General features: G+C 34.5%; 3 protein-coding genes across 3 annotated transcripts; 1 reads left to right on the top strand and 2 right to left on the bottom strand.

The window, feature by feature from the left end:
• Positions 1-1,819: 1,819 nt before the first annotated feature.
• LOTGIDRAFT_174663 (hypothetical protein) lies at positions 1,820-4,129 on the bottom strand (the record flags this gene model as incomplete). The annotated part of the gene is made up of 2 exons (XM_009054006.1): positions 1,820-2,068; positions 3,797-4,129. The coding sequence occupies 2 exons, from the start codon at positions 4,127-4,129 to the stop codon at positions 1,820-1,822; spliced, it is 582 nt and encodes a 193-aa protein (XP_009052254.1).
• Positions 4,130-4,379: 250 nt separating this feature from the next.
• LOTGIDRAFT_174662 (hypothetical protein) lies at positions 4,380-6,050 on the bottom strand (the record flags this gene model as incomplete). The annotated part of the gene is made up of 2 exons (XM_009054005.1): positions 4,380-4,710; positions 4,876-6,050. The coding sequence occupies 2 exons, from the start codon at positions 6,048-6,050 to the stop codon at positions 4,380-4,382; spliced, it is 1,506 nt and encodes a 501-aa protein (XP_009052253.1).
• Positions 6,051-7,275: 1,225 nt separating this feature from the next.
• LOTGIDRAFT_143551 (hypothetical protein) lies at positions 7,276-7,632 on the top strand (the record flags this gene model as incomplete). Its single annotated transcript, XM_009054004.1, has 1 exon — positions 7,276-7,632. A coding segment is annotated over one exon (357 nt), but the record flags the coding sequence as incomplete, so codon positions are not given.
• Between the last annotated feature and the right edge of the window lie 5,304 nt (positions 7,633-12,936).

The raw sequence follows: 12,936 nt of genomic DNA, 5'->3' as shown, positions 1-12,936 counted from the left end.
GATAAAATTTTATCCTATGTTCATAGAAAATAAACTTGAATAAACTCAAATAACTGAAAACAGTAAGATACCGTTAATTTGTCACACGTTTAATTGAAGTAAGGCTTACATGTTGGAGAGAAAAAGCGGGATATATCCTACTCACTCATGGCCAGGTGTTGACCACATGTTTACGCGTGATATATTGCAGGCTAGCAGACGATTTTTATTATAATGACCATATCATCCAAGCTTGTCAAATCACGTATCAAAAGGGTTTATTTTCAATTCATTTGTAACGAGTAACCTAATGCAGTCTCTTTAACGTCATTAGCATAGTTGTAATAACAACATCCTGTCGATGTCTTTGATGTCTTGCACAAAAGCTATTTTTAGAATTGCTGAGTTCGCAGTAGAAAGTCTTGGTGAATACCAGTCAACTCGTCTACATGTCATCTCGTCCACAAAATTTTCACGGTTAACCCTTCTACAGAAATACCACGCAAGTTAACTCGTGCACAACAATTACCGACTTCAGTCGTCTACTTAAGTCGTTGGTTAATTTTGTTGTTTCTGTTGATTGCAAATTGATCAGTTATCAAAACAAGTTAGTTAGTTTTGTTCTTCCAATAATTGCCAAAATTCAAAATGGAGGAAAACGAAATAGATGGGGAAGAGTTACTTTTGAGGGGAGATAATACGAATTATTTTAAGTCGATCACCTGCGTTAGTATAGAATTTGAGAAAGAGAAGAGAAAAGACGCAGTACATGTTAATATGAATTCTGCTGGGCGATGCTCGATGAAGATTTAAATATTTCACAATTTTAACGCAGCCTATAGATCGTATTGAAATTTTGACTGGCTTATAATCATTAGGTAATTCCCCCCAGACAACTGCTACCTGAAAATTTCACTTTAAAATGACTCTATTTTGGACTGAAATTTCCCTCTGTAAAATCTTATTTTCAAACTTTTTTTTCAATAGTTGGCATTTTCATCAACCCAAAGACAATCTAAGACTCAGCAATGTTTAGAGGTTAATACTTCAATTCATACAAAAATGATTGCCAATGCAAAATGCGATCTTGTTAGAAATCAATGCGGCCACACTATGCAAAACACACGCTTGAATCACAATGAATGAATATCGAATATGATAATTTAAATTAGGAGTGTCCATATATTAACACTTTCTAATTTCGTATCTTATATCACGAACAAAAAAAAAACCTACCTGTCAGATTGTTGTCAATGTTGATAGCGAGGTATTAGGTGATGACTGATGGACTACAATAATTTCGCGCTAAAATGACGCCTTTTGCGCATGCGCTTTTCAAAAGATTTACTGACGTTTCAATACAAGGGAGGCTACTCTTATTAACAGGTTGGACAATTGGACAACCACGAAATCCAAAACTTAGGAGTTACTTCTAGAACAAGATATATTAACTCTTAAGGAGTGCTCAGACGAGTTTTCAGGGAAGGATTAGGAGCTAAACTCTCAATTTTTTTTTAACTCCTTAGTTCTGGTCAGACAACTTTATTAACTCATACTTCCTAAATGCTAGCACGGACGGACCGACGGACAGGGGCGACGACAATATACGACCATATATTCATGTGGGCGTATAAAAAGGGTAGGTATATTACAAAGCGTTGAAGAGTATTGACTTTCATTCAACACTAATCATCAAAGGATCGAGACAAAATATGGTGATTAATCACGTTTAAAGGTGAATCTAATACTTATCATGTGATACTTCATAGTTACTGTTTTGAAAAAATACTATATTATTGAAACATTTCCTAAGGCTTTCCAGATAATATCGTTAAGAGTTTCATTTTGGAAAACAACATAATGTTGGAGTACTTGATTGTTCCTTGGTTGTTTCTTGCTGTGGTTCAAGAAGTTCATAAGAGTGATCATTCTGGTAGAAATCAGACATTCTTTCATAATTATTATCTTGACTGTTTCTGATGCTACTGGATGGTTGCACAACCAGTTGATCAATGTTTGTTTCTTGGTGTGGTACACTGTTACTTGATTGGTTCCGGGTTCCTGTGTTTTGTTTGCATTGGATCTTAACCTACAATTGATAATAATCAAAGACTTAAATGTGCATTAAGAATACCCATAAAAATTATGTCGTTCCGTTTTCTCTCTGGGGTAATACGCACATTGATTAACATAATGAGCTGTGATCTCTCCAAATGAAATAACAAGTTGACACCCAGAAACATTCTTTTTTTATGATAGAGTAGAAAATGATTCAATTCAGAAAATACTCTGGTCGGACGAACTGGAATTTAAAAATAGGTCGTCAGGATAGGTAACGTGCATCTTTGTTTAAATTAAACATTTGACAGGACGACAACCATCATCAGTAAGAAATATTCAAACTTTACTCTAACACTTTTTTCAGAAACTTTTTTATATTAAGAACAATTTATAATAATCAAAGACTTTGTAACGATATCTGTTTAACTGTATTTACTTGTTATCTCCCTTTAATGTACCTCGCATGCGCGCTGTAAAAAGGAAGTTCTCGGTATGTCTCTCTAATAAATAACGTTGTTAAAACTCTCTAGTCTTCTCTGGCTCACCAACTTAACATACAAGACAACAACGTTACAGTCCCTATGGCCTATATGCATGAAAACTGACCAAAATTATTACTTGATCTATGGCAGATATTTGAGTTCTGTTTTTTCCCACATGTAGAGATAGTCCATTTGGATATTCCCAGCAAGTTTCAGTCTTGTAGCTCTGTAACTTTTCGAGCAAAAAAATTATTTGTGTTTGAGCACTTTTTGACTACCATTGTGCAGACCAGAAATTGATACTTTTCAAACTTACAGATTCTAATTAGTTTTTTGAGTTTTTTGAACTCCCTGGGGTCCAATTAGTAGGAAAAGACCAAAACATGAGAAAAATTGGCATATTTGGCAAAGTTGGTCATTGGCCATATTTGGTCCCTATGGCCTATATGCATGAAAACTGACCAAACTTATTTCTTGATCTATGGCAGATATTTGAGTTCTGGTTTTTCCCACATGTAGAGATAGTCCATTTGGATATTCCCAGCAAGTTTCAGCCTTGTAGCTATGTAACTTTTCAAGCAAAAAATTTATTTGTGTTTGAGCACTTTTTGACTACCACTGTGCAGACCAGAAATTGCTACTTTTCAAACTTACATATCGTCGGTGAAGTTTCAAAATGTCTTATCTCGATTTTGTCAACTTTTCAGCAGACACATAAAACTTCATAATTTTTTCTCTGTATAAGATACGAAGTTGATCTTTTGAAGTTTTGCAGTTTAAAGCGCGATATATGATCTAATGCAGTGCATTTAATCATTGACAAACCCATGTGTGCCTCAACCAAGTTACGACAATTTGACACTTTAAATGTGAATTTAAAAGACTCTATACGACTTTTTGTCACTCCTTGACCATTACTCAAGCCTACGAATTCTCAAATGATTGTATATTTTGAATGTGAAATGAAAGGAGAAATATTAATAAACATTTTATTTAACATTAATACGAACTAACAAAACTGAAATTGTTGCTGTCTATCTGAAAAATTTCTGTAACCAAATCTATAAGAAGCTCAATTAACTTCAGGAATAAATCAGTGTCAAATTTTTTTCAGAACAAAAACCATTTTAATAAGTCAGGTGTTTTTTAATGTTGCAAATTATCATAAAAGGAATGATAATCCACAGGTATCACCGATTTCAGTTCTTGCAAATGAGTATATTTAGAACATTTAATATTTAAGGAACTCGAGTATGCCTTTTCAATTTGTTCACCAGATGGTAATTCACGAAAGCACGTCTCGGTAGTTCTTGCAAATTATCATCAAAATGTAATTTGTATTGTATTCTAGAATCAGTTTCAGGAGAGTATTTCAACACACGTATGTCATTAACCACGGGATCGCCAGCTTTTGTCCCAGGCCGAATTGAAGAATAATAGTTCAGTTTCTTATATTCACCAAAGAAGTCATGGGATATGTATTTAACATTGTATGGATGTGGAACTATGCGAGCTTTCTTAATGTAATCAACATATTGTTGAGGGCAGTAAATCGGTTTTTTACGTAATTTACGTTCAATGGTTGAGTGTACACTATCTGCTTCCATCTGGGTATGTCCCTTCTCAAGATATTTTTGATAAATTGTTAAATTATCCTCGACAGCAACTTTATACAAAGCATTTGATAGTGTGCTATTACGGTTTTGATAGCAACATCCGTCACTATAGATTACTAAGCTTTTGATGTTTTTGCCCAGATGCTTTATATAATCAGTCAGAAAGGATGCAAATGTGTTGGAACTCAGATCTCCTTCACCTTCGTGCCATATATAACAGGTTACATCACTTGTTGCCAGATCATATACCGTAAAATTGTGTACAGCAAGCTTCGTCTTGTAGTAAAGGGCACCTTGCTTGCAATGAGGGACACAGGAGAACAGCTTGAACATCCACTGTTATAACAGCAAGAGAATCATCTGATATAGCTGCTTCTTTATCAGTTGCCTTTTCAGAACGAGCAGCATTCTTACGTTGAATGTGTTGATTATACTGTTCTTCGTCTACGTTCCCAACCTCATAAGAACAACAAAGATCACATTGATCTTTACGAGGTTTGAATAACGAAAGATTCATCTCGTCAAAGATATTTTTAAAAGACGTTCTGTTCATTATTGGATTGTTGTTTTCTCTGCAATGTTCAGTGTACAGATGATAAAGACTCATAAAGGTAGAGAATATAGGTTCAAGATACAGCTTACTTGAGGTACTCCTGCAGTAATGTGATGGTAACTTTGGTAAACTATCAAGGAAGTTTGAAGATTTCTGATAAAGATCACTGTTCATATCTACTGACCCCTTCCTGGACCTTTTTGTACATGGCACTTTGGCAGTTTTAGTGGTTGTGTTAACCCAATTGTAAAGAGTTTTTTCACCGATATTAAGGGTTGTAAGAAACAAATTTTTGCAGACATAAATTCGTGCCCCATCTTTTCTCAGGTAGTAATTATATGTGTAGTTTCTCCTTGATGAAGCTGGTGATATAGTGGTTCTGTCCTGAACATCCTGCCGTTCAACTAAGTTGCTAATCAGAACCTTCTTTTCGGACCAAGTCATATTCCAAAATGACAAAAACATTTGCTGTCGGTCATCCTCGCTTATATTATTACATTGTTTGCGTTTGTCAGCTTCACAGGCTTTTGTGCATTTTCTTGGTTGAATCTTTCTTGGGTGTCTAATGTTTGAATTCGGTGACTTGTATACTTTACCTTCCATGCGCAAACGTTTATTTATATTTCTATCCCAGTTCTCAGTATTGGCTCTACCTTGCTTTGCTCTCGTCTTTGTTACAACGACCTCTTCGTGATCTAAAATATGATTTTCAACAACTGTATCGTCGCCACTATCAACTGAAGCTAAAGTGTCAACCGGATCTAAAATTGGTATTTGGATACTGTGAACCGTGTTCTCTCGTAATAAATCTTTGTTTTGGTTGTTTTCAGTTACTGTGTTCTCTTGTGCTATGGTATCAGGTATATCAAGTGGTGAATTTGTTTTTTGTGAAATATTATTGACATCAACTACATTCTGGTTGGCAATGACATTTGCAAACGGTGTGAGATGGGCATTTGTGTTGGTACGCTTTATTTTTCTAAAATGTTGTAATATTTGATCGTCATCGTCCGTGCTGAGATCAGCCTTCCTGAGATCATGTTTTGTAGGTGTAAAGTGTGGGTCCCTTAGCGAATCATCTGAATCAATTGATTCTTGAAAAGAGTCAGAAGAAGTTTCATCACTATCATTGTTGGCGTTGCAACTAGATGTGTTTTTTGGTCCACAAAACATTTCATCCACTGTTGGACTATTAGCATTGGTCCTGATGGAATTAGCACCAACAGTAACATCAACTGTAGCATCGACCCGTTCAACAGTATCTACAGCATGTGTAGGAGATGATGTAGATGATGAACTCGACACTAGTGAGAGCTGTAGAATCCGTTTCCCTCGCGAAAGTGTAGATTCTGTAGCCATACCTTATTAAATCTGAAATAACATGTTCAAACTTAAATTCTAATTTATATAACGTAACTTTCCCATAACCAATGATTACAATAAAATCAACAGAGATTGCTGCCATGAACATAATTTCAAATTCGGAAATACACACTGCAAAATGTCGTATCTCTTTTAAAGAAAATAACACCTGTTAAAGTAACTGTAGGGCTTTAAATTGACAAAATTATGGTATTTTCATTCATGAATTATAGCAGAATGGGTGTATAAATGATATAAAATACCAGTTTTTATAAATTTATGCCATGAAACTGAGTTTAAAAAATGTCATGACCTAGCCTAACAAATAAGTGATAATTGACGTTTAAGAGCATTTTAGGTTCATAGCCATGAATAAAAATCTAACGCAAACAAATACGCAAGGCTTACTTACCTGATTATAATAATTAAAAAGCTTCTTGGAAGATTTCTGCTTACATGCAAACTTTTTTTCGAGATACGATATATTACACTTCAAAATTTTCTCCAATCCATATAAGACAATTTGACACATGATCATATAACTATTTTTAATTGGAGTAGAGTTAAGGCTACCAGATGAAAAGACGCGCCAAACGATGAGGAAATCAGAAATACAAAACGTCATTTTTAGTCAAATCCCGAGTTACGACTTTTTAAAACTTCACCGACGTTATGCTGTTCATTATATCTCGTATATAAATATTTGAACGTTGTGTCTATATTTTATTATTGAATACAACATTCCACTCTATTCGCTCAAATTTAAGGTTGAATTTATATACTGTATATTATTAATGGTTATAATTCTGTAGGCTAAAGATGTATGGTTATAGTCCTGAACAATGAATACAATTGAATTGAATTACAAATGAATCGAATCGAATTACACAGGACAATTTCCTTTTATTATCTTACATGTTTCGTCGATACGATCAGTTACCTAGTGATACATTAAACTTCCCGGTAGACATTTTAATATTTTAACACAGTGAATCGCCCTGTTTCTCTGTTGAAGGTATATATTTCAATATTTCTAGTGAAGATAATATACCATAACATAGTGAAATCATTCTGTTTGTCTGTGGAAGGTATATAGAACTATATTTCAATATTTCTAGAGAAAGATAATATACCAAAACATAGTGAAATCATTCTGTTTGTCTGTGGAAGGTATATAGAACTATATTTCAATATATATAAGTCAAATTTTGAAGAATTTAGCATGGCGGCTGCTTTACCAAATAATCCCGACCTAGAATGTTCCATTTGTTTCGAAAGTTTTAAAACCCCCAAAATTTTATCCTGTGGACATTCGTTTTGTCTCGAGTGTTTGGTGAGATATATTGATGGCAGAAAGAGGATATTTCCATGTCCACTCTGTAAACAGGATGTTAAAATTCCACAAGGTGGTGTCCTCAAGTTTATTACAAATTTCTCTTTACAAACCTCAACGAAAACTCCAAAAACAACCCAACCATCAAAAAAACATAATTGTCCAAATCACAGTAAGAAGGAGGTAGAATATTATTGTCAAACTTGTAATTTAGGATTGTGTTCTAAATGTATCTTTAAAGATCATAACGACCATGAAACAATAGATTTAGAATGTGATACTACAAGAGAAATGGTAGTCGAAGAACTTTCAATTTCTGAGCAAATCATTAAAAACAAAATTATAGATTTGGAAACAACCCATACATTTTTGTTAGAAACATCAGAAAAACTAAAATCTTTTTGTGATGTAACATGTACCAAAATCAACCAAAAAACTATGAAAATTATTGGTGAATTGAAAGAAAATTGTGAGAAAAGACGAAAAGAAGTTCAAAATCATTTTAACAAGAATGAATTACATCTGACAGAAGCCAGACAGAAAGTTATGAACCAGATAATAAATATCAAGTCTGATTTAGATATATCCTGTCCTACAACAGAGGAACCATCTTTAACTCTAATATATTCACTGACTAAACTCCAAGATTTACAGAAACTCTGTGAAAACATGAAGACTGATATACCTCCAGTAACGTATTTAGAATGGAGAGAGGAGAGTGTAAAAGTTTGTGATATTTTGGGATCATCCGTAACTAAATCACTATGTCAATCCAGACAGGATAGTGGACCTATATCAACTAACATTAAATCACAATATCAATCTAGAGAGGATAGTGGTCCTATACCAACTGTAACTAAACCACTATATCAATCTACAGAGGGTAGTGTATTCCAATTTAACTATAAAAATATTGCGAGATTTGCTAGGTGTTACAGTGAAGATATAGGTAACAATGGTGGTTTGATATGGAGCTGTATGGTATACAGGAGTTTAAATAATACGATGTGTTTTAATATTGACGTTCTGTCACAAGTTGATTATTGTAAAATAGAATATACATTAACTATTCTCAATAAAGATAAAGATAAGAATGTGACCAGTGGAACAAAGATTGCGATATTTACACCACGCGTCTTAGATAAATCTGATTTGACAATACCGTTGCGTATACTAACTGGTCCATCTACCGGATTTGTTGATTTTGCGGGAGAGTTCCAAGTAAGATTAGATATACTACAAGTCCTTGATATTAAATATAAATAATGGTTAAACATGAACAATCACCACCAGTACTAGTTATCTCGTACTCTGGTACTACAGTGATTTCGTGATTTACATTTTGCATTGTTAAATTTTATAAGCAATTAGTGACAAGGATGACCGAGCTATTAGATTTCGGGGAAGGGAGGGTTTGATTCTCCCAAATGTACAGGCCTAAGGGTGGAGCAGACACTATCATTTTCTGCTTATAGACATGGGGGAATTTCTCTTGAAGGCTCTTACTATTTGAAGTCAAGTCAATCGTGAACACAATTATAAAACAGGTCACATTTACTTGGCAAAGGACCAAGAGTCCAATATTTGGAGTCCATTATTAATGTCAATATTGGACTCATGGCCATTTGCCAGTCCCATGATGTTGCATAATGGTACACCGAGATCAAAGAGTGACGTCACATCTGTATTTTAAATTTAGTTATTAGTTGGTCATTATTAACTTCAAGGCAGGTGACTGAAGCATACATTTGGTTGAATAAGTGGAAGTTTGGAAATTCACTTGTGAAGATGTGTTGGTTTAATCTCAGTAGTTTTATAGGAAGTAATTGAGTTGTTTTTACTGATAATTCTGTAGGATTTAAGATAGAAGAATGGTGGATTTTTGATATAGGATTTGTGACTCCAGCCAACTGCCTTTTGTAAGATATGTGTTATGGATGTGAATCATAGAATTGATTATTAATGAAAAGAACTGTCTGTATTACTTAATAGTTTCAAATTAATTAAAGTTGTATTGTTTAACTCATTTGTTATTTTCTATTACCTTGCATGTAAAAATAGATGTCATTTTTATATATGACAGTGTCTCAAAACGCCTCGTCTTTTTAAATTTCGGATAATTCTGGACACACATGGATTTGATTGCTCAAATTTCGATGGAGAGCTGTGTACACTATTACTGACTTAGAAATTGCCGTCTTTCAGACTAAGGTATGATAGGTGTCAAATAAAAGCCAGGTGTTTCCTTTGAGATCAGACTTCAAAATATAGACAAAAATCAAAGATAAACAGGGTTTCTAATTATACAGTTGAATAATGATGTAAAATAAATTAGTGGTCAGTGTCCATCACAGAGTTCCTTGGGGAGAAGTTATTGTGTATGATTTAATATTGCTGATAGGCTTCGCCCACAAATTGATGCACAGCCTTAAATCTCGATTTTTTGGTCTTTTCTGACCCAATTCCGACAATTCGTAGAGTTCGGGAGTTCGGAATTATACACCCATTTTAAACTCATTTAGGCACACATTTTTAAAGCACGCACCTTATTTAGACACAGTACTTTAAGCACACTTCTTTAAGCCACACCACTGTCCAGCTCTAGATTATTTAGACCAAATCCAGGGTCTTCCTCATCCCAGCTCATTCATCTCGCCACTATCTAGCGAATACCACTGTCGAGCTCTAGAATATTTAGACCAGATTCAGGTTCATCCCCATCCCAGCTCATTCACCTCGCCACGGGAAGGACGTCGGCCAGGAATTATTGTGATCTACAAGCAGGATGATGGAACTTATGCTTCCTATTGCTGTTATCATACACGTGCCTACAAGTGATAGATGACATCAAATCACTACTTGATAATCTTCCTCTGGTTATCTTAAATAGGTAATCTTCCTTCTTAAGACACGTTCAATGATAATTAATCATCGTTCTATAGTATTTCACTGATCACATCTGATTGATGTAACCGGGTTAGCTCAGGGGGATAAACGATATCAAAACCCGAATTACTGATATTTCATCCTCACTTCTTGATTTAGCTATAGTAAATTGTCCAGATGTTGTGACATCTTCCAAAGTTCTTCCTTGTACAATTAGCGATCACTCGCCCATAACACTCTAAATAAACTTTCAAAATATAAACAGGAAACCATTCCAGAGAACCGTTTGGAATTACAACGACCTAAACTCTTTGGAGCTTAATAACTTTTTCATTAATTATGATTGGAATAATATATTGGATAGTTGTAATGTAAATGATTGTGCCAGAGAAATTTCGAACAAAGTACAAGAAGGGATAAACATATTTGTTCCTCATAAGGTAGTGTTGATTAGATCACGTGACACCGAGTGGATGAACGGCTATTTACCAAAGATCATAAGAAAACGAAATAGGATACACAAAACTGCGAAACACATAAAAGATGATTACCATTGGAAATTATTTCGTGCGCAGAGAAACTTTGTAGTCTCAGAGATAAGGAGAGTTAAACGAGAATACTATGCTAAACTTGATGAAACGATAAATTCAAACAAATTTAATGATCATCACTGGTGGAAACTTTTGAAACTCTATTAAAGATATACCACCAATCATATGTGGTGACGATATCATCTACTCAGATTCCACCAAATCTGACATTTTTAATAAGCACTTCGTATCACTTTCTAACCTTGAAAATGATAACGATGAATTACCTCCCCTTACATGTAATAACTTTGAAATCGCCCAACCTTTTTACACACAACGGGATGTCCAAAACATATTGGAATCTCTAGATACAACTAAAGCAACCGGTCCCGATCTTATCAATAACATGCTCAAATAGTCTTTCATATCCGCTTTCAAAACTTTTTAATTTTTGTCAAGAAAACTCAACTTTCCCCGATATCTGGAAATGTGCGAACATAGTCCCAGTATTCAAAACAGACGATCCAAGTATCTGCTCTAATTATCGACCAATATCTTTAATAAGTTCGCTTGGTAAAGTTTTTGAGCGGGTTATTCATAAACATATCCATAATTTTGTTATAGATCACAACATACTATCGCAATATCAATCCAGATTTACTCAAAACGATTCTACGACATATCAACTTATTGACATCTATGATGATATTTCAAAATCACTAGACTGTGGATCCGAAGTCAAAATGGTCTTCTTTGATATAAGTAAAGCATTTAACAGAGTTTGGCTGAATGGTCTTATTCATAAGCTCAGTTCAATAGGCATACGAGGAAATCTTCTGAAACTCTTAGAAAGCTATCTTCGAGACAGAACACAAAGCGTAGTAATTAAAGGCGAGACATCCCAACGAGAAGTGCTTAAAGCTGGGGTCCCCCAGGGCTCAGTCCTCGGGCCAATATTATTTCTGATATATATTAATGACATCACATGTGATATTAGATCAAACATTCGATTATTCGCAGACGACACCTCCCTTTATCTCACTATTGGAGACGAGGGGAGGAGTTGTGATATTCTTAATAATGATTTGGAAGCCATATTTCAATGGTCTGAAAGGTGGAAGGTAACGTTCAACCCTTTGAAAACTAAATGCATAACCTTCTCAAGGAAAGTAAAACCACCTTCCTTCAATCTGCGTTTCAATAATACCACTTTATATGACGAACATAAACACTTAGGGATATATTTTAATAAAACCTGCTCCTGGACCACTCACATCGGTTGTCTAATATCCAAAACTTCAAAGCTAATAGATTGTCTCAGAAGTACAGACTTTCGAGAAAATCACTTGAAACCCTCTACAATTATGATTATGATTATGATAATTGTGACGTACTTTGGAATAATTGCAGTTTACACGACGCGAATAAAGTAGAAAAACTTAACTTAGACGCAATTAGAACTATCAATTGGAAATAAGGAATATGATAAACTAAGTACCAAAGCAAAACGAAACCCAAATCATTTTGGTGTGGCAGACTTTCACACGCCGACCGAGACTAGAACCCACAGCCACCATTTGTTCGATGAAACCATGCACATGAAATCATTTACAGATTCCATAGCTCTAACTGAATTATTATTACTATTATTATTATTATTATTATCAAGATGTATTTATAAAGCACATCTTTCACCTGAGTACCCAGATGCACCTTACAGTAAAGTAGAAGCTAGTTTCAATAATTATTTAGTTTAATGGATATATCGTGTTATAGAGATTCTATTCTTTAGTCATGACACATGGAGTCCGTTATTAGGTTTCATGTGCTTTTCCCTGGGGTCTAATTTCAGCTTTCTAGCTTTGTAACTTTTGAAGATACAAATTTATTTGTATCTGAACACTTTTCATGCAATAATCCCTTTTGTTAAGAAATTTCCTTTTTTTCATAACTCAATTCCACTCATTTTTTTTTTTAGGTTTCAAGTGTTTTTCCAAGTCCCTGGTGTCTAATTAGTAGGAAAACAACTTGAGCCAAATCGGATTACTTCCAAGTGGTGCCCCCTAAATGCTAGAATGATTCCCTCCTGTATAACAGAGTGATGCCCAATATATCAGAGTGATGCAACCTAAAT

The sequence above is a fragment of the Lottia gigantea genome, assembly GCF_000327385.1.
Source record: "Lottia gigantea unplaced genomic scaffold LOTGIsca_208, whole genome shotgun sequence".
Classification (NCBI taxonomy): domain Eukaryota; kingdom Metazoa; phylum Mollusca; class Gastropoda; family Lottiidae; genus Lottia; species Lottia gigantea.
Note: the sequence above shows the minus strand (reverse complement) of the source record. Positions and strands in the feature narration are given on the sequence as shown.